This window comes from Pygocentrus nattereri, chromosome 6 (assembly GCF_015220715.1).
Source record: "Pygocentrus nattereri isolate fPygNat1 chromosome 6, fPygNat1.pri, whole genome shotgun sequence".
Classification (NCBI taxonomy): Eukaryota; Metazoa; Chordata; class Actinopteri; order Characiformes; family Serrasalmidae; genus Pygocentrus; species Pygocentrus nattereri.
Genome location: NC_051216.1, coordinates 48452995 through 48479581, shown reverse-complemented (window position 1 = coordinate 48479581; position 26587 = coordinate 48452995). Strand labels below are relative to the sequence as shown.

The 26587-nt window shown below is 44.9% G+C and overlaps 1 protein-coding gene across 3 annotated transcripts in view; it reads right to left on the bottom strand.

The window, feature by feature from the left end:
- gpc6b (glypican 6b) overlaps positions 1–26587 on the bottom strand; it is an 80080-nt gene that overhangs the window by 6691 nt on the left and 46802 nt on the right. For 2 of the 3 annotated variants that reach the window (XM_017719369.2, XM_037539494.1), the window contains 3 exons: positions 19582–19712; positions 18927–19070; positions 16352–16381 (listed from right to left, as the gene is read on the bottom strand). In XM_017719369.2, the coding sequence (XP_017574858.1) occupies positions 16352–16381; positions 18927–19070; positions 19582–19712 (305 nt within the window). The remainder of the gene's footprint in view (positions 1–16351; positions 16382–18926; positions 19071–19581; positions 19713–26587) is intronic. The other variant, XM_017719370.2, reaches the window with a different exon arrangement.

Sequence of the window (26587 nt, the reverse complement as noted above, 5' to 3'; positions counted from 1 at the left end):
GCGGCCAGATGCTTGGTCAGTGTTACTGGCCCCTGAATTTGATGTCGTTTTTTAACACTATCACATCACAGTCTTCATATTTAATGGCCTTTAGGCAGGTTAACGAGGTTAAATTGGATTAAAATAGATTCAATCAAATGACTTCCAAATCCCTGATTCTGTCACGATGCTCCAAACTGACCGGCACGAGCCGAACCTTAACAGCAGAGACTGGTCAATCATAGCTATAAGGACGTAACGGCAGGTAAAGACACAGATAACACAGATAAGGGTCTAAAAGGGAGAAAGTTCTAGATAAATGAATGTTCTCACTCTGAGAGCTCTGGCAATGGAGCAGAGGTTAAAATATGTAACTCTGCAGCGTGAACACTAGATGGCGTCTCTCTCAGAAGAGTGTGATGGATCACTGTGAAGAAACTGACACAGTGTGACTGCTGTAGAATAATAAAACTACTGTGGGGTCGGTGTAGAAACACCGCGCTTACAGGCAGGAGCTGCGTTACCGAACAGGCAGCTGGAAGACGGGACGACCGCCAGCCCAGCGCTGCTTAATAACAGCCAGAGTAGCTGCACAGGTCAGTTCTAGCCATGAGATTACACACTGACCACCCCAGGCCCAGCACAAAAACACAGTCTATCACATCCCAAACCAACAATGACAACATAAACAATATTAAAAACGTAAACAGCAACGTCAATCGACTGTTTAACAGACACGCATGCTTTGCAAATCACGCCTCTAAAGCCCTTCTGAATGCAGAGCGTGTGGTATGAGCCCAACCCAAGCCTATTACATCTCTCCTATTACATATATATGTAGGTTTTGTCCTTCTCCTGTAAAGTTACCATGTTGGAGATACGAGGTTTTGTCCCTACAGCACTGTTTTATATATCGCTGCTGTTGGATCAAAACCTCATATCTCCAAAATTGTAACTTCGCAGGAGAAGGTAAAAACATCCTCCAGTTTTAGTGGAAGTCAATGGAGTTTTTTCCAAGTCATTTTAGGCCATTTCTTTTGGTCCATTCATCATGGAATTTACACACAATATATCAGAAAATGTGTGTTTCAAATGATGAAAAACTCAAAAATGTATATATATATATACTACAGTTTGACCATATGTACTGCATTATTACACTATTGGCCCATAAGGTCAGTCTGAAAGTCTATTATCAGTTAAGACTTTGTATTTTATTGTCAAGCAAATTATTACATTACTGGAAATCATAACTTTTTGGCATAGGTGAAAACATCTTATAGTATTTTCAGCTGTTATTCCATTATTGAGAAATGATTATGTTATTGAGTTCCACATGTTGAGCCACAGTAAAGCAGCTCAGGACCTGAACCAATGTGCTGTGCTCATTCCTGACCACCGCATCACAGCAGGACCCTGTCAGAGCCAATAAGATCCTCAGCATCCTGTCTCAGACTGAAGAAATGAGTAAAGATGAGTGATCAGGATTAACGTTCCCTGTTTTTCTCATGAGATTAGATTGTCATCCCCGAACCTCACAGCACAGGCTACAGTGGAAGTGGTCAGATAACAGTCCACAGGTGAAGGTCAGACAGTGGCCAGTGGAATTAGTCTGGACTCACAGTGGAGGAATGAGTCTGGCTCCTGATTTTCTCTAAAATCACTTTGGTTTTTAAACCAAACAGAATCAAACTCATCTCCGATGACTCCTTGACAAACAGGGCCCCGGGGGGTCCAGGACCCCTTTATTAGCCTATAGGACATGCAGAAATGACCACATCTACATTTTCTCACTTCAAACCTCAACCAAATATATTCTCTTTATACTCTTTAAGGGAACATCTAAAAGGGTGCATATTAAAGGCTGTAGAGGCTGGGGTGGGTTTTTAGGGCGACTGTCGGCTAAATAAACAGGTGATGTCATCCTGGATGTGATCTTTGACACGTTAAAGGACATTTTGTTATTCACTGTTCATTTTCCAGTCTCACACATGCGTATGTGCCCTCATACTGTGCACTTGTGAATGACAGTATTCATTCAGTATATCTGGTGTGAAGTGTCACTGCATCATAAACATGTTTGAGCTTTTTAAGGCGGACTGATTTAGTAAGGCTAGTAGTATGGAGCTGCCTGACGGGGGACTGGACTGTAAGGAGTTTGGGAACCACTGTTTCAGAGGAACAACAGATTCACCTCTTTAGACGTGGCTGTGATAAGGAATAGTTTAATAGGAGTGATCAGTAAAGGGAAAAGCAAGGTGAATAGTAGAGTGAGCAGTAGAGTGAACAGTAGAGTGAGCTGTAGAGTGAACAGTAGAGTGAGCAGTAGAGTGAACAGTAGAGTGAGCTGTAGAGTGAACAGTAGAGTGAGCAGTAGAGTGAACAGTAGAGTGAGCTGTAGAGTGAACAGTAGAGTGAGCAGTAGAGTGAACAGTAGAGTGAGCAGTAGAGTGAACAGTAGAGTGAGCTGTAGAGTGAACAATAGAGTGAGCAGTAGAGTGAACAGTAGAGTGAGCAGTAGAGTGAACAGTAGAGTGAGCTGTAGAGTGAACAGTAGAGTGAGCAGTAGAGTGAACAGTAGAGTGAGCAGTAGAGTGAACAGTAGAGTGAGCAGTAGAGTGAACAGTAGAGTGAGCTGTAGAGTGAACAGTAGAGTGAGCAGTAGAGTGAACAGTAGAGTGAGCAGTAGAGTGAACAATAGAGTGAGCAGTAGAGTGAACAGTAGAGTGAGCTGTAGAGTGAACAGTAGAGTGAGCAGTAGAGTGAACAATAGAGTGAGGACTAGAGTGAATGTGAGGATGCTGAGGTGTGAAAGGCGGAGAGGTAGTAGTGTAACCACAGAGCTCAGATCTCACCCACGCTCCCACACATACGGCTCCACAGGAACACCAGCCAAAGAGCAGCAGCGCTACAAGTGATTAGAACTGATTTTCTTTTTCACACTTAGTTACATCACAATTAGAGACACACTGACCAGCCGCTTCATTAACTCACTGTCCACTTTATCAGCTCCACTTACTGTATAGCTGCACTCTGTAGTTCTACAGTTACAGACTGTAGTCCATCTGTTTCTCTGATACTCTGTTACCCTGTTCTTCAGTGGTCAGATCTTCAATGGTCAAAGCTCACACCAGTGCAATACACACAAACACACCACCACGTCAATGCTGAGAATGGCCCACCACCCAAACACAGAGGAGACTTTTGGACAGTGGACACAAAAAGCTCAGTAACAGTCGGTTCTAATAAAGCATCAGAGCCACTGTTGGTTATTTGGTCTAAAGCCTCTTTAAACACGGCCGTGTGATCAGGTTCAGTAGTCTGTCCTCACTGAAGCTGATCTGGAGTTTAATGTACTGCGCTAATATCCGAGCATGCCTCTCCTCGGGGGTCCGTCAGCTTCCTGCAGGAGCTCTCTGATAAATGATAAGAGAAACGGCAGCAGAACACACTTCCTCTCTGCAGAGCGGAGCGTTCAGGCCAAACGCCACATCTCAGCAGGGTTTAGAGGAAGAACAGGCATTTAGCTGCTGCACACAAGCCAGGAGGTCTGAGTAAACGTGCTGTTGGGTGTGAAAGCCGAGGCTGAGGCTGAATTATGGGTCTGGATCTAGAGCTAGATTCCAACTCTGAGCTCATAAAACTCTCATCCACTCTCCAAATCTCCGGCTCCTCGGATCAGGGTGGAACAGGTGTGAACATTTTTCTCTCGGTGTAGTGACTCTGACCGCAGTGCTTCAGTGAACATGCAGTGGGGTGGGGGTGGGGGTGGGGGTGGGTGGAGGGGGGTTGTGTGGATGGGCTTCCCTCAACTTCATAAACTCCACCTCCAGGCCTTGACTGGAAACGGCTTCTTATGAGCTGCTCTGTACACCAACGCGCCCTGCAGTGGTTCTCTAACGATCCCAGTCATTATTCTACAGTCTCTACAGTTTCCCTGCTCCAGTTCCCAAACACGACCATCTCTGCTATCATAAGCTTTACGTCATTAACAATGAGCAGTGTTTTACTGAGATGTGTGTCCACCATGAAAGTCCTTTTAAACAGGACGTGACATCCTCATCACAAGTAGCCGGCAGATCCTTCTAACCCTAACCCTATCCTTCTTCACCATGTGCAAAATACTAAAATACACCTGCAACATTTTTCACTCCCAAAAGCTGAAAACTCAACTGGAAAACAAGAAAGAGTTCTGCTTTGTGAGCGAACAATTAGATCAGATCTGCCCAAAGTTAGCCTGTGAGAACTTTTGACTTGGCCCAGAAAGTTACCCTAATCTCCCTGTTTGCCCCATACAGAGCAAACATATTGTAGCCTGCATGTAATTTCTATAACTTCTTATTTTCATTTTAAAACTGTATTTTGAACACAAATTCCTTTTTTGTTAATCAGGGGCGTAGCTAGAGGTTTATGTATGGGGCACTATGCCGGTGCAGTGGTGGGTCTGGGGGCGTGGTCCCTCAGGAGAATTTTTTAATGGCCCCAAAACGTCTGTTCATCATGAACTTCTAGAGCAGCAGCCAGAAAATGGATCAAAAAATGGTTATTTGGTCAAATTGGCACACAGTACGTCTGTCTCACTACGAAGCACAGAGCTAAGATGACTTAAACGCTCAGTCCACTCACAGCAGATCAAGAAAAGGTGCTACAACTTTCGAGGTCTAATATGACTGGCTGAGCCAGGAGTTCCACTTTTCAGGCTACATTAGTAAATCTCTGGTAGCTCAGCAGAGGCAGCGCTGCACTAGAGCAGCAGCAGCGCCTCCCCCAGGCTGCGCCCTGATATCACAGGATATTGTGAAGTTAGAAACGTGATGGCACGGTTGAATATTGAAGAATGAATAACAATTTGAACTGTTGGTGGACTTTTATTTGACTAAAAACTTTACCGGGGGCTGTAACTGCCCCTAAATAGCCCCCCTAAAACTGGACTAGTGACACCCATGATTTAAAACCTACCTACCTTCTTAATTTGCATATTATTTTGACTTTTTTGAGCCACTTTGACCCTTTATACTCTGCAATATGCCTCACACTCGTCTTTCTCTGGTGTTGTGACTTGGAAATCTGGTTTCTTCTTTTCCAGAGATTAGTGAAGGAGGGAATAAGACAGAGAGAGACAGACAGAAAAAGAGGGAGGTAGAGAGAGACAGAGAGAGGACGGGAGGGAAATAGAGAGAGAGAGAGAGAGAGAGAGAGAGGGAGGAAGAGTCTGACAGGAGAACAGGTGCAGCAAATCCCTGCATCTACAGCAGCTTCCTGTAGACCACAGTTAAGCTCTGACATTAATTCTGCTGGCAGCGAGAGCTAAACACTGACATTTCTGTCAGACATGATTGAACATCCGTACAGAACCTCCGCTCACCGACAACAACGCGAGTTCTGTTAGAGTTTACACTGACCTTTAGAAAACGTTTCCTGAGACGGCGCGCACAAAACACGAGGACGATAGTAGACGTACAGGGTTTGTTGTAGAGTGTGTGTAGAAGAGTGTGTGGTAGAGGGTTTGTTGTAGAGTGTGTGTAGAAGAGTGTGTGGTAGAGGGTTGTTGTAGAGTGTGTGTAGAAGAGTGTGTGGTAGAGGGTTTGTTGTAGAGTGTGTGTAGAAGAGTGTGTGGTAGAGGGTTGTTGTAGAGTGTGTGTAGAAGAGTGTGTGGTAGAGGGTTTGTTGTAGAGTGTGTGTAGAAGAGTGTGTGGTATAGGGTTGTTGTAGAGTGTGTGTAGAAGAGTGTGTGGTAGAGGGTTGTTGTAGAGTGTGTGTAGAAGAGTGTGTGGTAGAGGGTTGTTGTAGAGTGTGTGTAGAAGAGTGTGTGGTAGAGGGTTTGTTGTAGAGTGTGTGTAGAAGAGTGTGTGGTAGAGGGTTGTTGTAGAGTGTGTGTAGAAGAGTGTGTGGTAGAGGGTTGTTGTAGAGTGTGTGTAGAAGAGTGTGTGGTAGAGGGTTTGTTGTAGAGTGTGTGTAGAAGAGTGTGTGGTAGAGGGTTGTTGTAGAGTGTGTGTAGAAGAGTGTGTGGTAGAGGGTTGTTGTAGAGTGTGTGTAGAAGAGTGTGTGGTAGAGGGTTGTTGTAGAGTGTGTGTAGAAGAGTGTGTGGTAGAGGGTTTGTTGTAGAGTGTGTGTAGAAGAGTGTGTGGTAGAGGGTTGTTGTAGAGTGTGTGTAGAAGTGTGTGTGGTAGAGGGTTGTTGTAGAGTGTGTGTAGAAGAGTGTGTGGTAGAGGGTTTGTTGTAGAGTGTGTGTAGAAGAGTGTGTGGTAGAGGGTTGTTGTAGAGTGTGTGTAGAAGAGTGTGTGGTAGAGGGTTGTTGTAGAGTGTGTGTAGAAGAGTGTGTGGTAGAGGGTTTGTTGTAGAGTGTGTGTAGAAGAGTGTGTGGTAGAGGGTTGTTGTAGAGTGTGTGTAGAAGAGTGTGTGGTAGAGGGTTGTTGTAGAGTGTGTGTAGAAGAGTGTGTGGTAGAGGGTTGTTGTAGAGTGTGTGTAGAAGAGTGTGTGGTAGAGGGTTTGTTGTAGAGTGTGTGTAGAAGAGTGTGTGGTAGAGGGTTGTTGTAGAGTGTGTGTAGAAGAGTGTGTGGTAGAGGGTTGTTGTAGAGTGTGTGTAGAAGAGTGTGTGGTAGAGGGTTTGTTGTAGAGTGTGTGTAGAAGAGTGTGTGGTAGAGGGTTTGTTGTAGAGTGTGTGTAGAAGAGTGTGTGGTAGAGGGTTGTTGTAGATTGTGTGTAGAAGAGTGTGTGGTAGAGGGTTTGTTGTAGAGTGTGTGTAGAAGAGTGTGTGGTAGAGGGTTGTTGTAGAGTGTGTGTAGAAGAGTGTGTGGTAGAGGGTTTGTTGTAGAGTGTGTGTAGAAGAGTGTGTGGTATAGGGTTGTTGTAGAGTGTGTGTAGAAGAGTGTGTGGTAGAGGGTTTGTTGTAGAGTGTGTGTAAAAGAGTGTGTGGTAGAGGGTTGTTGTAGAGTGTGTGTAGAAGTGTGTGTGGTAGAGGGTTGTTGTAGAGTGTGTGTAGAAGAGTGTGTGGTAGAGGGTTTGTTGTAGAGTGTGTGTAGAAGAGTGTGTGGTAGAGGGTTTGTTGTAGAGTGTGTGTAGAAGAGTGTGTGGTAGAGGGTTGTTGTAGAGTGTGTGTAGAAGAGTGTGTGGTAGAGGGTTGTTGTAGAGTGTGTGTAGAAGAGTGTGTGGTAGAGGGTTGTTGTAGAGTGTGTGTAGAAGAGTGTGTGGTAGAGGGTTGTTGTAGAGTGTGTGTAGAAGAGTGTGTGGTAGAGGGTTTGTTGTAGAGTGTGTGTAGAAGAGTGTGTGGTAGAGGGTTGTTGTAGAGTGTGTGTAGAAGAGTGTGTGGTAGAGGGTTTGTTGTAGAGTGTGTGTAGAAGAGTGTGTGGTAGAGGGTTGTTGTAGAGTGTGTGTAGAAGTGTGTGTGGTAGAGGGTTTGTTGGAGAGTGTGTGTAGAAGAGTGTGTGGTAGAGGGTTGTTGTAGAGTGTGTGTAGAAGAGTGTGTGGTAGAGGGTTGTTGTAGAGTGTGTGTAGAAGAGTGTGTGGTAGAGGGTTTGTTGTAGAGTGTGTGTAGAAGAGTGTGTGGTAGAGGGTTGTTGTAGAGTGTGTGTAGAAGTGTGTGTGGTAGAGGGTTTGTTGGAGAGTGTGTGTAGAAGAGTGTGTGGTAGAGGGTTGTTGTAGAGTGTGTGTAGAAGAGTGTGTGGTAGAGGGTTGTTGTAGAGTATGTGTAGAAGAGTGTGTGGTAGAGGGTTGTTGTAGAGTGTGTGTAGAAGTGTGTGTGGTAGAGGGTTTGTTGTAGATGTAATAAACAATACACTGTAATGATCTATTTAGAACTTCATTCTGGATATTAATTGTATTAATTCTGAATCTTCTACAGCCCTGTCCATCATCCTGTCCCTCATCCTGTCCATCATTCTGTCCATCATCCTGTCCCTTATCCTGTCCATCATCCTGTCCATCATCCAGTCCCTCATCCTGTCCCTCATCCTGTCCATCATCCTGTCCATCATCCTGTCCATCATCCAGTCCCTCATCCTGTCCCTCATCCTGTCCATCATCCTGTCCCTCATCCTGTCCATCATCCTGTCCCTCATCCTGTCCATCATCCTGTCCCTTATCCTGGACACATCTAATGTTTCTTCATGGTTATTCAGTGTCCTGCTCTTTAACAGAGAGCTGTACACATTTATCTATAACAGAACTGGGTTTAATTTTATTGAGATTCCAGACTTTGAACTGTAGTGCCTTCATCTGAAAGTCAGAGCAGAACAAGCCTCTGATAACCTGGAAGCAAGAATGAGAAAAGTTCGAGCCAAGCGTCAGGAGGTCTGCTGAGCACCAGCTACAACAGAACATAAACAGTCAGCTGAAGAAACAGAGAAGAGTTGGTGTATCATGTGAAGTAATTCAGTACATCTTCACACTTTCATCACAGAACATCACTGACCTCAGGGAAGCCAGGCCTGCTGGGCAGGCCATTCCTCAGCACCCGGAGGTTCACTCTGAGACTGCTCCAGCAGGACGCTGTGTGTTTGTAAAGCTTCAGTCTAACAAATCAGTTCACAACATGCTGAACATTTGCAGACTTTCATTAAAAATTTAGAAAGACTTGAAGATAAAGTGAGAGCTTCAGCTCCTCATACATTTATTTACCATCCACTCTTCAAATCCAACACTGAGCTCAAAAATAGCTCTGAAAGAGAAAAGATGACAGCAGGAGGTGCATAATTACCTCTTAATGGCTCCAGTCTCGGAGGGGTGATCTTCCCTCGCAGACAAATTCACTCCATTCCAGTTTAATCTTCCCCGTGAGGATGATGGAAAACGACAGCAGCGCTTCAAAAAGCTGAATTAACCCACTTACTAACCACAGCAACGTACGTCTCTTACTGAACGCATCTGATTCGGAGTTTCAGAGTTCAGCTTCCATCCTCTTATGCAGCCCAGCGCAGAAATATTTTAGCATTTGCCCAAAATTTGACCCACTGAAATTTGGAAAATGTAATCATAGATCAGATCTAACCCGAAGCCAAAGCTCAAATGCTAGGACCCCCGATTGGTGCACCCATCCCAGCGTTGGCCGTGTCATCAGGAGATCACGAGTTCGATGCCTGGTGATGCTACAGGTATTCCGTGGCTGGGAGTCCAAGAGGGCACAGTTGCCTTTGCTCTCTCTGGGTGGAAAGGACGGCCCCCTGTCTCCCCACCACCCAGCAAGATGTTAGCTGACGTAACAGAACTAGTGGTTAGTGTTCGGCGGTCCAATGACGTTGCAGTTCGAAAAGATGCTTCACAGAACTCGGAGGAAGGATGTGTTTGCATGTGCCCTCCTAGTGCTGGTAGGATCATGGGATTTGGGGAGTCCTAACTAGTGGGAGGAGTTGGAAAAGACTAAATTGGGCCAAAAATTGGTGCAAAATAACTCAAATACTAAAGGCCAACCATCCTGGGCAAAAAAGCCAGTGGACCTTGGAAAGCTGAGGCCTTGTAGTTTTCATCATATCCAAGCTGTACCGCCAGGTCCAGTTGAAGACCATCAGCTTCAACATCAGCAGCTGGACACTACACAATAGTCCCTCTCTCTTAATGTAGTAATCAACTAATCAGACAGTAAAAAAAGCTCTGCTCAGCTGGTCATCCACAGTAGGAGAAATAATCAGTGCTTTCAGTGGGGCAGTGATATCAACTTCTCCACATGGACCACAGTGACCATGAGCCAGATAAAAGACAGCTGGTCCCCTCCCAGCTAACACGGACTGTTAATAATAAATTCTACTCCACATTCAGTACTGAGCTCTTCTCCAGATCTTCACAGGGTCTGGGTCATACAATATATGGCCAAAAGTATGTGGACAGCGCTCCTAATTATTGATGTTGTTCAGATGTTTTAGCCACACCCAACAACAGGTGGACACATAGCCATGTTATCTCCTTAGACAAACAGTGGCAGTAGGATAGGTTGCACTGAAGAGCTCAGTGACTTTAAATGTGGCACTGTCAGAGAATGCTGCCTTTACCACAACCAACAAAAGTGAGAATTAATAGGTCTTGCTGGAGCCGCCCCTGTCAACTGTAAATGCTATTACTGTGAAATGGAAGCATCTGCGAGTAATAACAACTCAGCCATGAAGCAGTAGATCTTCTAAAATGAATAGAGTGCAAAAAATGTATTCATCCGTTGTTGCATACTCTCCAAACTGCCCCTCTCAGAAGAGCTCTCTGGACCTCTCTCAGTCCAAGAACTGTGGTCACCAAACAGCCCTTCTCCAGGAGATCTACAACCCCGACCCCAAATGAGGCACGCTCGTTTCAAAAAGCTGGGACATCATTGCATTTTGTTTTTATTTATATTCTGCACAGTGTCCCAACTTTTTTGGAAATGGAGTTTATTTCTCTGCAGGTTTCACCTCCAACCTGAAACGTGCACGCCTCATTCGCCTAACGGCAATACCCGTGGGTCAGTGTGAACTATGGCCAGAGCCTGTATTTACACCAACAGTTTCATTGAGAGCTGTAGAAGACTTTAGTCACTTTTACCATGAAACACTACGTCCACCTGAGGCTAGAAGAGCTGACCTGAGCTGATGGACGTGTCTCAGACAGTAAAGACTGCAGTGCTAGTATCATGAATATGATCCAAAATGAGCAAACGGGGCTTCTCATGATCATAACCTTAAAGAATCTCTCAGACATGAACACAGCACTGCAGTGATCTTATAGATTACCAGGTCAACGGTCATTTCGGCTTCAGCTACTGCACAGAGACTTGCCACCTTCAGAGTTTTCTGATGACTCTGCAATAGTTGGATGTATCAGCAGGGATGATGAGGATGAGTTCAGGGTGACGGTGAAGGACTTTGTCACATGGTGCGAGCGGAACCACCTGCAGCTCAATGTGACAAAGACAAAGGAACTGGTGGTGGACCTGAGGAGGGACAAGGCACCGGTGACCCCTGTGTCCATCAGCGGGGTCAGTGTGGACACTGTGGAGGATTACAGATATCTGGGTGTGTATATTGACAATAAACTGGACTGGGCTAAGAACACTAACGCCCTCTACAGGAAGGGCCAAAGCCGTCTCTATTTTCTGAGGCGCCTGAGGTCCTTCAACATCTGCCGGACTTTGCTCAGGATCTTCTATGAGTCTGTCCGAGTGCTGTCCTCTATGCTGTTGCATGCTGGGGAAGCAGGCTGAGGGTGGCAGATGCCAACAGACTCAACAGACTGATCCGCCAGGCCGGTGATGCTGTGGGTGTGGAGCTGGACTCGCTGACGGCCGTGTCGGAGAGGAGGACGCTGTCTAAACTGCAGGCCATTATGAACAATGGCTCCCACCCACTCTACGACACGGTGATGAGACACAGGAGCGAAATGACCACAGAGCGCCACAGGAGGTCATTCTTACCTGTGGCCATCAAACTCTATAACTCCGCCCTCAGTGCGTGATTCACAAAACTCAATACCACACTGTTCATATAATGACTGTGTGCAAAAACTCAGAGAGACAATAATGTGAACTGCTTTATACTGGATGTATTCACTTTACTGTATTCATAAGAGCTTAAATCTCGTGTACATATTACAAATTTCTCTTTATCTTTGTTTTAAATTATTAAAGTGTTTATTCTTTTACATAAATGGCTGCAACTGTAATAACTGCAATTTCCCCCTGGGAGCAATAAAGGATTCTGATTCTGATTCTGATTCTGATCCTGTGTTCATGAGTGCTGGTGGTGTTCATGCAGGTCAGACGTATATTAGGCTGAAAACTCTGAAAAATGAACGAGCGCTGGCGGTTTGACCGCCGGCTCAGGCTGTCAGGTTTGCCTCGTGTAGAATAATAACCTGCGTCTGAGCTGCCCCTCAATTAGCACAGCAGAAATATGCTGTACATAAACATAAATACAAACCTATTCATCCCTGTCATGTTTATCTTGGTGTGGTTCGGCCTGCAAGTGATAATTACGCTGGTGGAATTTTGCAGAAACAACACGGGATAACCGCCTGGATTCGGCCTGGACAAATAAATAAAAATCCTTAAAAAAGAACAAACTGACATTAAACTGTGCCAAGGAAATAAAAATAGACCCTTCAGGGCAACCGCACACTATTTATTATGCTGTTCTTCGCTTTTCCTTCCAAATACCAATAAAAATGCCTCCTAAATGAGATCTTACTGTGCCAGACTGTGCTACACGACTAAATGCAATTAAAAATAACAAACAACCAAAACATGAATTCAAAACAAGCTTTATGACATTGATCACCGTGAGCAGCGCATTACCGCGCGGATTATCCGGGCACCTCCAGGCCGTGGTGTTCTGTTTCGTGTGCCCTATGAGGCGCCACATTAGGGGCACAGAGAGACTCAAAGATGCAATCAGTCGCCGTGGCGATTCATTCCCACCCCTCCGGTGCGGAGTCAGGCCAGGCTCCGGGCGCTCGCTATAATGGATCCCTGCGTATCCCATTGCACAAATCAAGACCAATTTATTGTGTCATGCCCAAATGATCCCGAGGATAAAATCAACGCATCTAATGCGAGCTCTGGTTTCAGGCGGTTCCTCAGACTCGGCTCCGCGACGATGAGGCGCTGCACTGAACGTCTGCTGCCTCTGCTACCACTGATAACACCGCGTAGGCCCGCCTGCTGAGCCCAATTCAAAGATTACGCTCCTCCTACTCCACGTACAGGCTCTGTCTCTCAGACACACCTACAGATTAGCTAGAGATTAGGATTACTAACAATCTGTCATCTTAGTATTTGGGTTAGAGTCAGGATTAGGGTTAGGATCAGGATCAAGAGGTAGGGCCAAGATTAGGATTAGCATTATAGTCAGGATTAAAATTAAGATTATGAGGCTGGTTTCCTGGATATGGAAGACAATTCTCTGATTAACTTGCAGTATCAATGGTGAATCTCCATCTATGATTAGGCTTAATCTAGGTCTGAGAAACTGGCCCGTGGTGAAGATTAGGGTCAGGATTAGGGCCAAGATTAAGAAGATGATTAGAGTTGTGATTATGATTTTAAGATTAGGGTTATTGTTAGGATTAGGATTAGAAATAGGGTGATGGTCAAGATTAGGATCAGGATTGTGGTTAGAAAATAGGCAATAATAGTCAAAAATATGGTCAGGATTAAAGTTATAGTAAGGATTAGGATTAGAAATAGAGTCAATGAAAGGTTTAGAGCCAAGAGTATGATCAAGATTAAGACCAAGATTAGGGTCAGAATTAAAACCATGATTAGGATCAGGATTAGGGTTGTTGCTAGGATTAGGATTAGAAATGGAGTCATTGAAAGATTTAGAATTAACATTATGGTCAAGATTAGGGTTACAATCAGAATTAGGGAGAAGATTAGGTTGAGATATACGATGCTGGTTAGGACAAATGATAGGTTTACAGTCAAAACTAGGAGCAGGATTAGGGTTATAAAATGGGTGATATCAAAATTATGGGCAGGATAAGGGTTACAGATAGGAATTGGGTTAGAAATAGAATAGTTGATAGATTTAGGATTAGGATTAGGGTCATCTGTGATAAACACACCCATAATTGAGGTGTGAATAAAGCCACACAGTGAACCTAAAGATGTTTCAGCAGAACATTCAGCTGTTTCGAAACTGCTTGACCCAGACGAGCAGCATTTAATTACGCTCTTTAGTTTGTCCATCAGACGCTGGAACCCTCACCCAGTTCTCTCTGCTCATATCAAAGCTGCTTTCAGCACTAATCTGAGCCGCTTTAATCTCTGCAGGTTCCTTATCGGTTCCTTGTACAGAACAGAGTGTGGGACGGCAGAGGCTGAAGATCAGACACAGAGCTGTGATCAGGAACCAGTTCCACTGTCACACTCGCACAGAGGGACAAACAAAACACGACGTGAAGAGGGAGAGCCAGGAGGAAGACAGTGTGACAGCCTTCATCATCGTCATCCTCAGCTAATTAATCCCAGCAGAGCATCTGAGCGCTCAGACCGGCTTTCAGCTCCACTTTTGTTTCAGTTTAAAAACAGCACAATAATAACAACTCCAGCCCTGACAGTGGGCTTCACTCCTCAAAAGCTGGAAGGTTCTGTAATCTATTCGGTTTGATCTATTATTAATCCTGAGGACATTCGTCCACCTCACAAGACCCACCAGATCAGACCCCACAGAGCAGAAGAAACAGACCACATGACAGCAGCACCACAACAGCAGCACAGACTGAGCGGTCAACAGTAACGGTCAACACGTCTAACGTTCTCATTAAGAGACGGTTATAATTACTGTTGTGTATAAAACCGTTCAGCTTATTTTTAAATAAATTCAACATATTTTAAGGAATTTAACTTGTTAAAGAGTGAATCTATTAAAGTATATGACATGGGAATGTGTACTAGATAAAGATGCAATGATAATAATAATAATAATAATAATAATAATAATAATAATAATAATAAATGTGTTGTTTAATATGTTTAATTTTTATTTTTCTCAAACCCAAGGATGCTTTACAAAAGAATCAAAATACATAAATAACAATAAATAAAACCACCTATAACACACACACACACACACACGGACGCAGGCACAGCTCCCAGCTGGTGGGGGAAAACTCCCCAGGCTACAGAATACAGTCACCTATGCCGTCGTCACACCAACACACTTTCCCAGCGACTTCACCGCTGCAGAAAAACGTCTAATGACAGAATAAAGTCAAGAGAATCTCGCTGGACGTGTGTCGCTCCTGCCATCTCAGTCGTCTGGTATGTGGTGGTCAGGATGACGTCTTAAGTCAGTCTTTCTCCCACCTTGGTGTTCCAATAAAACCATCCGGGTTTAATATTATCATTATATTATTATCAATTTCTAATCTTGGCTCACGTAAACAGAGAACCTTATAATGCTTGGAGTGCCTGTAGCTTCAGCTTTCACTCTAGTCTAGATAGCGGAGGGGTCTGATGATAAGAAATACACAGATAACACCCGGTTCCACCCCCCAGGGTCTCTGCCAACTCATACACTGAAGGCTCTCTCATGACACAAGGCATTTCTGAGAAGCTCTTTGAGCTGCAACCAGCGTGAAAAATGATACATAAATAAATACTGTAATTATTACTAGTATTATTTTTATTGTAGATGTGTGAGGATGTCAGGCTTTAGGCTTTATATAGCGTGGGGTTAGCAGTAGCAGGCCATAGCTGCAGGGGGGTAGTGTTACTCAAGCGGCCAGTCCAAGTTACTTCGTAGCTGTGATGTGGCATCGCTGAGCCGGCCGGCTCGAGAGGCCTAAGAGCCGTGGGGGAAAGTTGCTCTCAGCTCGGCTCTGTTTCAGTGGATATGATGGTCAAAACACCCACCTGCTCACATCTCAGTGAATTGTTTGAGGTGTGGTTTTATTATCTGCCCAGCATCCACCTAAGCAGAGAAGCTTCACTAACAAACACCTGTGAGAATGTCTCAGCTCTGCTCTGTCACACGTAGAAACACAGAGACGGTGTTTATCAGACGAGGAACGATGGAGAACAATAACTGATGATCACACGACATCTGCTCACAGTCAGCTTCAGTTCTCAGACAGGAATCAGGAGAAACACCTGTACCTGCTTTTCTCTTTCCACCATCTTTTCCAAATTTCTGCTAACTTCAGTGGCTGAAATGTGAACTCATTTCATATTGTAAATGGTATCGTCTAGAGAAACCTACAGACGTCTTCACAGCGGTGGTGATGGGAACCAGGCGTTGCCATGACTACAACACAGATATAGACACTTTATTTACCATCCAGAACCACCAGAGGACCTACACGAGTCTTCTGAGCTTATATGGAATGTTGATGATGGAAAACAGTGGAAAATCTGGAATAATGAGTTTTCTTTGGGGACTATTTTGCCGCACAGCGCCCTGCATGTCTCCCTCCACCATGAATGGAGTTGAAGTTCTCTAAACTCTCATAAAACAGCGTCTCAGTCATCAGGCAGGGAATTCAGAACCAGCTCATGTAGGAACTTTCTGTAGGAGCTTTTAGAGGGACGTCTGGTTCCCATCACCACCACTGTGAGGAGCTTTTAGAGGGACGTCTGGTTCCCATCACCACCACTGGGAACGGTTCTGACTCGGTCAGTTTATCTAGAACAGAGCGTTTCACACCAAAGCGCTCAGAACCGCACAGCATAATGAACTGGTTAAGATGTAAACAGAGTGGAACTGCTCTTTCAATCAATCTGAGTAATATTATACATTAATATACATAAATATATATACCTTTTTTCTGTAAATTAAATAAATAAATAAATGGTCACAGATGTTAAGCGCAGAGGGTCGCTGAAAAATGAAATGAAGCACAACTCTTTACGACACTCATGCACTCGTGCCCACACACTGAGGGGTTGGGGGGGTTTAGAGGAGTTAGAGGGTCTTACACCGTGCTGCATGGCTTTCCACACAGTCCTCTGGGAAGCAGCGTATAAAAGAAGAGTAGGAAGAGATTAATTGAGGAGAGAGAGAGAGAGAGAGAGAGAGAGAGAGAACAGAAGCACAGCTGAACAGAAACAGACACGTTTAAGTGAAGGCCGTCGGATTTAACAAGGTAAAGCGAAGAATTATTAACAACACTAATCTCGTTTTCTGTGGTGCGGCTGAAGCCCAGCTGCAGGGCGCTGTGCGTCCCTCTGATCGAGTCTGTGACTGTAACTCTTCAGCAGACCAGGCCGGCCAGCGCTCGCTGGACAACTATGGTCAACTGAACCAGCAGAAAACCAACAAAAGCAGCAGCACAGTGGAGCTCCGGTTCCCCTCAAGAGCTTCCGCTGTAGGAGAATCCACAAGCTGTACGGATGAGCTGTGATCACAGAGGAGCGGAACCACTTACTGCATTCGGATCATTCGGCACAGCTGAGAACATATTTCAGACGTTTAACTGACCACAGTCCTTCCGCTTTAAGTGACCCTGTACTTTCATTTTATTTATTTATTTTTTATTCTATTCATTTTTAGTAATTAAGCTTATTTTATTAAAATAATTATAATTACCAATCATTTTATCAGTACCAACGCAGTAATAATGCCTCTGAAATGTTTCTGGAGTGACGTTTTTAGGTCATTTTGCTCATCAGTCAACAGCACCAGCCAGCGCATGTCGAACAAACACAGCTTTCAACAGCTGTTCAAACAAATGAATATCATTTATGAATTAAAATGAATTATTTATTAAAACATAAAAACATGTTTACTTAACTGCTGAAAATCTGTGTTTCAGCAGTGACAATTCTCAAAGTTCCTCACAGTTTTTCAGACTTTGGGTCACATTTATTTCAAAACTATGGGATCTAACTGCTCACCATGTGGCCAAGAGGGACCAGGATGCTGCCTCACCTCCTGCTCTACAATACGGAGGCGTGGCTAAAATAAGGCTCCGCCCACAGACTAACACTTTAGTGGCATTTTTGATTTTTTTTATTTAAACTTATGAAAAATGTCAATCTTTCACTTTGAAACCGAAGCTCTTTTAAAAAACAACCTTATAAATGATGATTTTGTTAAATTATATCAATTATAAGAGATTATGTCTCAATTAATACCTTGAGTTTGAATAGATCCGAACAAAACTGATGTAAATATCTACCGTCTGAGCTTCTTCCCGTGGTCCATATATAACGATCTACACACTCACTGACCGGAACAAGCAGCGGCTGTTGCTCTCGCTGGACGTTGGTGATGAAAACTGCATTCACTCTGTGAAATCTTGTGATTTTCATGGTCTGGTTCTACATTCGCATTAAAATAATGTTACTGAACTACTGAGAGTAAAGAGAAGTAGTGGTCTCATACGGTCAGAGGCAGCATAAACTGCTTCTATCTAGCTCCATCTGTACCTCCACCAAGTGGAGGAACATCTCCAGAATCCTGTCTGATGCTCTTCACTGTCTGATTCCTTTAGAAATGAGTTTATCAGCTCCATCTGAAAGTGGAGGAACATCTCCAGAATCCTGTCTGATGCTCTTCACTGTCTGATTCCTTTAGAAATGAGTTTATCAGCTCCATCTGAAAGTGGAGGAACATCTCCAGGATCCTGTCTGATGCTCTTCACTGTCTGATTCCTTTAGAAAGGAGTTTATCAGCTCCATCTGAAAGTGGAGGAACATCTCCAGGATCCTGTCTGATGCTCTTCACTGTCTGATTCCTTTAGAAAGGAGTTTATCAGCTCCATCTGAAAGTGGAGGAACATCTCCAGGATCCTGTCTGATGCTCTTCACTGTCTGATTCCTTTAGAAATGAGTTCATGTTGCGGTCTCTTCATGTTAAATCTGATCTAATGGTCCTTTAGCAGGACAGAAGCGAGGGCTGTAGGTATTGATACTCAGATCTGATCTGATATCTTGTTTATTGGGTGTGAGAGTCTGATGGCAGACGTTCACGGTTAATGTAACATTCATCCAGTTCATGTATACGCAGTTACATCTGTAACCTTCTAACTGGACAAATATAATCACAAATACAAATAAATACATTTTAAAATATACTTAACAAATGCATCTTTGGCCATTTTCATTCGCTACAATGCATTTGCCATATATTTTTGTTTTATTTAACTGCATAAAATAATGTAACTGTGATCAACTGTGATTAACCTGACAGAACGTATTCACATATTCCCTCATCATCACCGTCATCCTTAATCGATCTGAGAGAATTCAGCAAACACAAAATCACTGCCGATCCTTAATGTTCGGAATAGAAAACAAACGCTGAGGTTGAAGTCGAGGCAGCTGGTAAATGTAACTGTCTCTCCTGAGCCGCCAAGTAACTGATCGAATTCATCTGTGAACACAAACAAATCGAGAAGACACAGGCTGCGCTGACCATGTCCCATAGATTTCAAACCCCTGCCCCCCGCGCCTGCGGGCAAGGTCAACAAGTCCAGCAACGCAAACTGCCTGACAGATGATCATGTGGATGCCGAGGGCCGCAAGTCTCTGGGGTTTACCCCCTCCTTACCAGGCGGTCCAGGCTGGTCCCAGCGGCGGTGGTGGGCAGCTCCTCGGGGCTGTACGGCCTGAAACGGGCGCTGAAAACGTCCGAGACGCCGCGGGCAGACCTGCTCATTCCCGAGGGCTTGGGCTGGCCGCAGCCTTGAAAAACCTGCAATTAGAAAGAGAGGACACGTCCTCCACATCCAGCAGAGCTATCGAGTTTCCTCCGAGGAACCGAGGAAGGAAAACAAGGCCTGCATTCCAAAGAGCGAAGAACTCGCCGCGCGCTCAGCCCACGAGGTTCCCAAATATGCCTACAGGCTGCGGCGGTCGTGTAATGCCTCATGTTGGGATGACTCTTATTTTTAAAGGTTTTAAGGAAGGGGAAATACTGAGTGGTCCAAACTGCTAAACTCGCACTATTAAAAGAAGCAGTTAAAGCTGACCGAACTGCTTAATCCGTTTCCTTTCTGAAAGAACTACAATTAGAGGTCGAGAGAGAATGCAGAGAGATTAACGACTGTGAGCTACAGATTTCGGACCGTCCACAGCCTCGGCAGCCATACAGATATGTGTAAGCGGAGATAACCGTGTTTCAGGCCTGTAGATGATAAACCACCGGCCTTCCTCAGCCACTAAGAGGATTATTCGAGTGAAGGCAGGCGGTTTGTTTGACATACTTGGTAGGAGAGCTGCACGCTTTTGTCCTGCATATTCATGATGGCCTCTGAGATCTTCACATCGATCGGCTCCATCACAGACTCGATGTTGAAGGGTCCCTCCAGCCGCTCCGTCACCAGCAACATGGCATCTGTCAAAACAGAGGGGACAAAGGGACGTTGGGGGGGTGGGGGTGGGGGGGCAGGTTTGTTAGACTGTAATTCATCTGCCTGATACACTCGTACCAGAAACTTCCAGGGCCAGTTTTATGCACAATTCTACCTGGGCTGAAACTCAGGGGCTCAGAGTAATTCCAGGCCTCTCACTGTCCATATTTTTTGGTGAAATTTATTTATTTACCCACACATACACAAATAACTGTCTGCTGCACATGTCATTTATATCTGTGACTGTTAATTTGGCTGGATTTTTTCATAGCGTCAGCTCTGAGCTCATTAAACAAAATCATAAACAAGCAAAAAAGAGCTTCATTAATGAAATAGGCTTCCTTAATAGCAGGACTTTAGGTTCACTCATCTCTGAAGTGTCAACCTCTGCTAATGGTAGTTTACACATAGACAAGATGCAACGTTAAAGAACCACTGCACTTTTTTACTGGTTAAACGGCCTGAATTAGCTTATTATGGATATATAGATGTTTATTTATTTTAATACATTTCTAAGAAAGCGAATCGAGGGGCCCTACATCGCAGCTTCGCTTCTGTACTTCATGAAAGAGCTTGATCCTATCACGACCCATTATACTAAATTATGCTAATGAGTTTGGATGTGCTAAGGTTTCTAATAAAGTGGCCAGTGAGTGGAAGCACAAGGTAGGTGTTTCTAATAAAGTGGCCGGTGAGTGGAAGCACAAGGTGGGTGTTTCTAATAAAGTGGCCAGTTAGTGGAAGCACAAGGTGGGTGTTTCTAATAAAGTGACCAGTGAGTGGAAGTACAAGGTGGGTGTTTCTAATAAAGTGGCCAGTGAGTGGAAGCACAAGGTGGGTGTTTCTAATAAAGTGGCCAGTGAGTGGAAGCACAAGGTGGGTGTTTCTAATAAAGTGGCCAGTGAGTGGAAGCACAAGGTGGGTGTTTCTAATAAAGTGGCCAGTGAGTGGGAGCACAAGGTAGGTGTTTCTAATAAAGTGGCCAGTGAGGGGAAGCACAAGGTGGGTGTTTCTAATAAAGTGGCCAGTGAGTGGAAGGACAAGGTAGGTGTTTCTAATAAAGTGGCCAGTGAGTGGAAGCACAAGGTGGGTGTTTCTAATAAAGTGGCCAGTGAGTGGAAGGACAAGGTGAGTGTTTCTAATAAAGTGGCCAGTGAGTGGAAGCACAAGGGAGGTGTTTCTAATAAAGTGGCCAGTGAGTGGAAGGACAAGGTGAGTGTTTCTAATAAAGTGGCCAGTGAGTGGAAGCACAAAGTCTGTGTTTCTAATAAAGTGGCCAGTGAGTGGAAGCACAAGGTGAGTGTTTCTAATAAAGTGGCCAGTGAGTGGAAGCACAAGGGAGGTGTTTCTAATAAAGTGGCCAGCTAGTGGAAGCACAAGGGAGGTGTTTCTAATAAAGTGGCCAGTGAGTGGAAGCACAAGGGAGGTGTTTCTAATAAAGTGGCCAGTGAGTGGAAGCACAAGGGAGGTGTTTCTAATAAAGTGGCCAGCTAGTGGAAGCACAAGGGAGGTGTTTCTAATAAAGTGGCCAGTGAGTGGAAGCACAAGGGAGGTGTTTCTAATAAAGTGGCCAGCTAGTGGAAGCACAAGGGAGGTGTTTCTAATAAAGTGGCCAGTGAGTGGAAGCACAAGGGAGGTGTTTCTAATAAAGTGGCCAGGTAGTGGAAGCACAAGGGAGGTGTTTCTAATAAAGTGGCCAGTGAGTGGAAGCACAAGGGAGGTGTTTCTAATAAAGTGGCCAGTGAGTGGAAGCACAAGGGAGGTGTTTCTAATAAAGTGGCCAGCTTTATAAATGTTTTTCTCTCATTTTTATGTCCTTGTCTTCTTCAGCACTACGGCTAAAGTGAGTGTTAAATCATTAGAACCTCACAGCACAGAGCGCCAGGCTTGAGGCTGTCTGATGGAGATGACCACTGAGGAAGATGTGAAGTAGCCACCGCTGGTCCTGTGTCCTTTGGTAAGGCCTTTAAGTGACCCTTACTCGGACCCTGTTTTCTGACTGCTGCTTGGACTATAAAGCGTTTCAGTGACACAGGGAGGACATTTTCTTTCCCTCAGCATCACATTTCCCAGAAGTCTAAATGGGCTTCATTTTGAAACGCTCCCCCCCTGAAGGCACGTTAAACTGGCGTCAGCATGCGGAAGTGCCCAATCCAGCCTGGAAAATGCATATTATTACATATTCAGGAACATGAATAACCAACGCTCTGACCCAGCAGTGACCCGTCACACAGACGCAGAACAATAACTCTGTTCATTATGTTCTTTTGCATATTTTCAGCATTCGGCGAGCGCCCAGGCTCTGGATTTAGATTCTGCTCGGTGACGCGATGCTGCCTGTTCATCCTTGTCAAACTTTACTAAAACGGCTGAATTCATTGTGCGCCACAGGGAACGTGTCACACTGCTGCTCTGCTGTTTCTCCTCTCGTCCTCAGCCAAGCAGGACCTCATATACTGTGGGTGGAGACGTGTTCCAGGAGAAAGCTTAAAGTTCTTGCCCCAGAAATGTTCTTTCAAAGATGAAGTCCAATCTGAACACAGCTGGAGAACTCCTCCAGTCTGAGCCAACGCTCAGCACCAAGAGCAAATTCCACACCCATCCTGAACCCCACCTGGACTAGAGTCCGACCACCACCAACAAGGGACTGTGTAAACTTCCAAAAGTAGCTGTTAAATTATCTTGTAGCAACAGTGACACCCCTGTCACACTGCTGCACTCAGACTGGGCTTATAGGTCAGCTGAGTTAAAGCTAAAGGTCCACATTACCATCAGGAGAACACCAGTGCTACACTAGACCACACTGTAAATCTCCACCCCTAAACTCCACTGCCCTCAGACATGGACATGAGATGGTCATCTTACACTGCCCATTCACTGTTTGCATTGCACAAAGAAAACTGGCTTCTTTTATTGCAAAGTTTAGGTGAAGTCCAGTAGATGTCCACCTGAAGTCTTGAAGAAGCCTGGCAGAAGCCTTGCAGAAATCCTGCCTACGTCCAGGTGAAGTCCAGCAGTTGTCCAATTGAAGTCCTAAACAAGCCCTACAGAAGTCTTACATAAGTCCAGCTGAGTTCCTTTGGAAGCCCAGTAGAAGTTCTGCAAAATCTTGCAAAAGTCCTGCTGAAGTAGAAATCCAGCTAAAGTCCTGCATAAGCCCAGCTGAAGTCCTGCAGAAGTCCAGCTGAAATCCTGCATAAGCCCAGCTGAAGTCCTGCATAAGCCCAGCTGAAATCCTGCAGAAGTCCAGCTGAAGTCCTGCATAAGCCCAGCTGAAATCCTGCAGAAGTCCAGCTGAAGTCCTGCATAAGCCCAGCTGAAATCCTGCAGAAGTCCAGCTGAAGTCCTGCATAAGCCCAGCTGAAATCCTGCAGAAGTCCAGCTGAAGTCCTGCATAAGCCCAGCTGAAATCTTGCAGAAGTCCAGCTGAAGTCCCGCATTAGCCCAGCTGAAATCTTGCAGAAGTCCAGCTGAAGTCCTGCAAAAGTCCAGCTGAAGTCCTGTAGAAGTCCAGCTGAAGTCCTGTAGAAGTCCAGCTGAAGTCCTCCATTCCTGTCTACAGCTTCTCCTCTGTTTGGGGCAGCAGAGGAGTGGACCTCTGTGACAAACATTAGGATCTTCTGATGGATGAGAGGCTTCAACTGAACTTCATCCTGGTTCAGAACCATCAGAGTAAGACCCACAGTCCGTTTGGACAATGCAAACGCAGGTTTCTGATCAGAACAGCAACTGATCAGTGTGTATTCAGCATATGGTTCTGTATCTGAGCCTGTCCAGGACAGCTCCACCAAATATTCTAATAATTCAGCTTTAATGACGTTGTCTAATTAATTGTCATCATCCTCACTAAATCAGTGTCTCTGAGACATAATGCTTGCTAGCCAGCCCACTAACCTGTAACCAGGACCCCCGTAATGAAATTCTGGCTGTGCCGCTGCAGCAGAAGGTCATGCAGTGGTCAGCTTGGCGAATTCTCCACGGGAAACTGCATGCCATTTTTGCAAATTTGTGAAAAGCCCCTCAAATTAGAGCTAAAAACAAAAATGCATGAGTCATCTTCGAGTGGCTGAAGACTGCTGACCTCCTGTTTTGCTGGAGGGAGACTCACCCTCCGTGCTTAAGGTGTGGTCAGCCACAGCCAACACCAAATTGTACACGTCAGCAACTAATGACCAAGGACTTGTTGTTACAGAGACATCAGCTGTATTCTACCCCCCACGCAGACCCTGAGAGATCCCACCCCTGTTAAGCCCACCCCTGCAACAGTAAACCGCTCTGGAGCTCCTCTGGTTTGACCCAGCCAGCATTGACCGCTCTCCGGGGCTTTAACTGGCCCGATGTCCGATAAAAAGGCCTCTTTCTCAGCTCGGGTTACTAATGGAGCTCTGCTGCTGCTCCCTCGCCGCTTTCACAACGCAACATCTGTCCCAGCTGCCTTAATGCCAGACGAGCAGAGCTGCAGCGTCGCATTCGTCCACAAATATGTCCGAGGAAGCCTTCCTTTCCCGCCAACACGGGTTTTCTCAGGGCTCGGCCATGTGCTCTGGTCTGCATTAACGCCACAAAAGCACCCGGAGGTGATCTGGACGCAGCGAGTCTAGTTGGGCACAGGCCGCAGCAGCGCGGTCGAGCCACGTTCACCCAGCTTTTCAGACACGATGGCTCCAAACAAACACATTTCTGAGGGGAACAGGCATTCGGGAATTTCTAATCGCATCCAAACAACCTGCTTCTGTCGTTTCTGAGCCAAAAATCATAAAGCTGCCAATAGCTGCATATTCTGAGGTGCATTTTGACATATTGACTAAAACAGACGATGGAAATGGCAAATATGTAATAAAATTGCCAAATTAAGTCATTAAATGGTGTATTAACACTGTCACATGACTGATCACACGACTGATGCAGCTGTAGCTTTTAAACCTCACAGACGTGGACTGAGGGAATGAAAACGTACCTTCATCTGAAATGAACCCATAACGGTGATGTTACAGCGGTCACCACGTTCTGTCTCTGAGTCTGAAGCCTTAAAATTTAACATGACATAAAACACAACAGCCATGAAATGAATGACGCTCGACATGAGAGATTTCTCTGTAGACTCACTCCGTGTTTCTCCGAGGGGCTTTATTTAAGCTTTACTCTAGTACAGAAGTGACGGAAGTGAAGTTTATATTACTCACTGCTAACTGGTCTCATCGAGTGAAATGACCTTCAATATATCTATAAATCTAATATTTCTTCTGTTGAGGTTGTTGTGAGCTTAATTTAAGATCATTTACCTTATTTCTAGACATTTGTTTTAAATCATTTTATCCAGTAATGTGGGCAGATAATGTTGCTCGTTGTAAGAAATGAGCTTGAAATCAGCAAAACTATCTGCCACTATAGTGAGATCATTTTACTCAATTACATAAAATGACTTAAAACTAGTGAAACATCTAGAAACAAGATAATCTTATAATCAGTGCACAACAGGGACTACAGACAGACAGACAGACAGACAGACAGACAGACAGACGGATAGACAGACAGACAGACAGACAGACAGACAGACGGGCGGGCGGACGGACAGACAGACAGACAGATAGACAGACAGACAGACAGACAGACAGACGGGCGGACAGACAGACAGACAGACAGACAGACAGACGGACGGACGGACTGACGGATAGACAGACAGACAGACAGACAGACGGATAGACGGACAGACGGACAGACGGACAGACAGACAGACAGACAGACAGACAGACAGATAGATAGATAGATAGATAGATAGATAGATAGGTAGATAGATAGATAGATAGATAGATAGATAGATAGATAGATAGATAGATAGATAGATAGATAGATAGAGAGAGAGACTATGCAGAAAATAAAAAATATAAATAAACCTAAATATAAGTTAAAGCACAAGAGAAATAAAAATGACATAAAATAAAATTTTAAACCGCCTCTAAATGTTAATATTAGATATACTGACTACATTTAAGATCATTTTACTTGACCAGATACTATTTTTTGCAGTGCTGGATGGAAACCGGCCTCCAGCCCTGAACCCCAGCCCTCTGGTCTTCTCTCGGTTTCACACACAGCTGGTTTACGTTCTTTTCCATTTTCTTCTCGTTTTCCGCCCACATCCGTGTTAATTCACCAGCAAGAGGATCGCGAGTGCTGACGGAGAGCGTGAGAGTGGTGATGAAATATGAGGGCTGGTTGAATTTTTGGGGTCAAACGACATAAAAAGTACCTAAACATTGTTAGACACCTCCATCTGAGGGTTTCCAGACCAGAAGCCCAAAGCTCCTACTGTTGTCTGGAAGTGGTCAGAAGCTACTGACCGGGACACTCTGACCGGGAATGTGTGGTGTTGTCAGATGAGGTGGCCAAAGAACAAGCTTATACAGAATGAACTCAAAAATATGGTGGAGGGTCTCTGAGCTCTGAAGGTCATCAGCATGACGAATCCTTCAACATCTCAGTTCAAACATCTGACGGCGCACGACTGGACACTGGAGGTCGATCTTTCAGCGTCCAGCTCTCCTACAGACTGGATCTGGAACCTTGAAGGAACCTGAAGAAGCAGGACAGGAAAAGAGCTCCTACCATCATCCTCACCAACAGCAGCTCCACGGAGATCTAAACCCTGGGGTGCTGATAACGACGGCTCTGCGTTTAGGAGAAGACGTTCTGTGTCAAATATCAGAACGAGTTAAAACTTCTCTAAAGATGTTCTTTAAACAGCTCCAATAACGTGACACATTGTCTGGTACCGCGCTGCGGTTCTGCCCGAGCCCCTCCTCGTCCTCTTCCTCTCAGCACAGCTGTAAGTCATTAACGCTGGTGGGAGGCTGGGAGC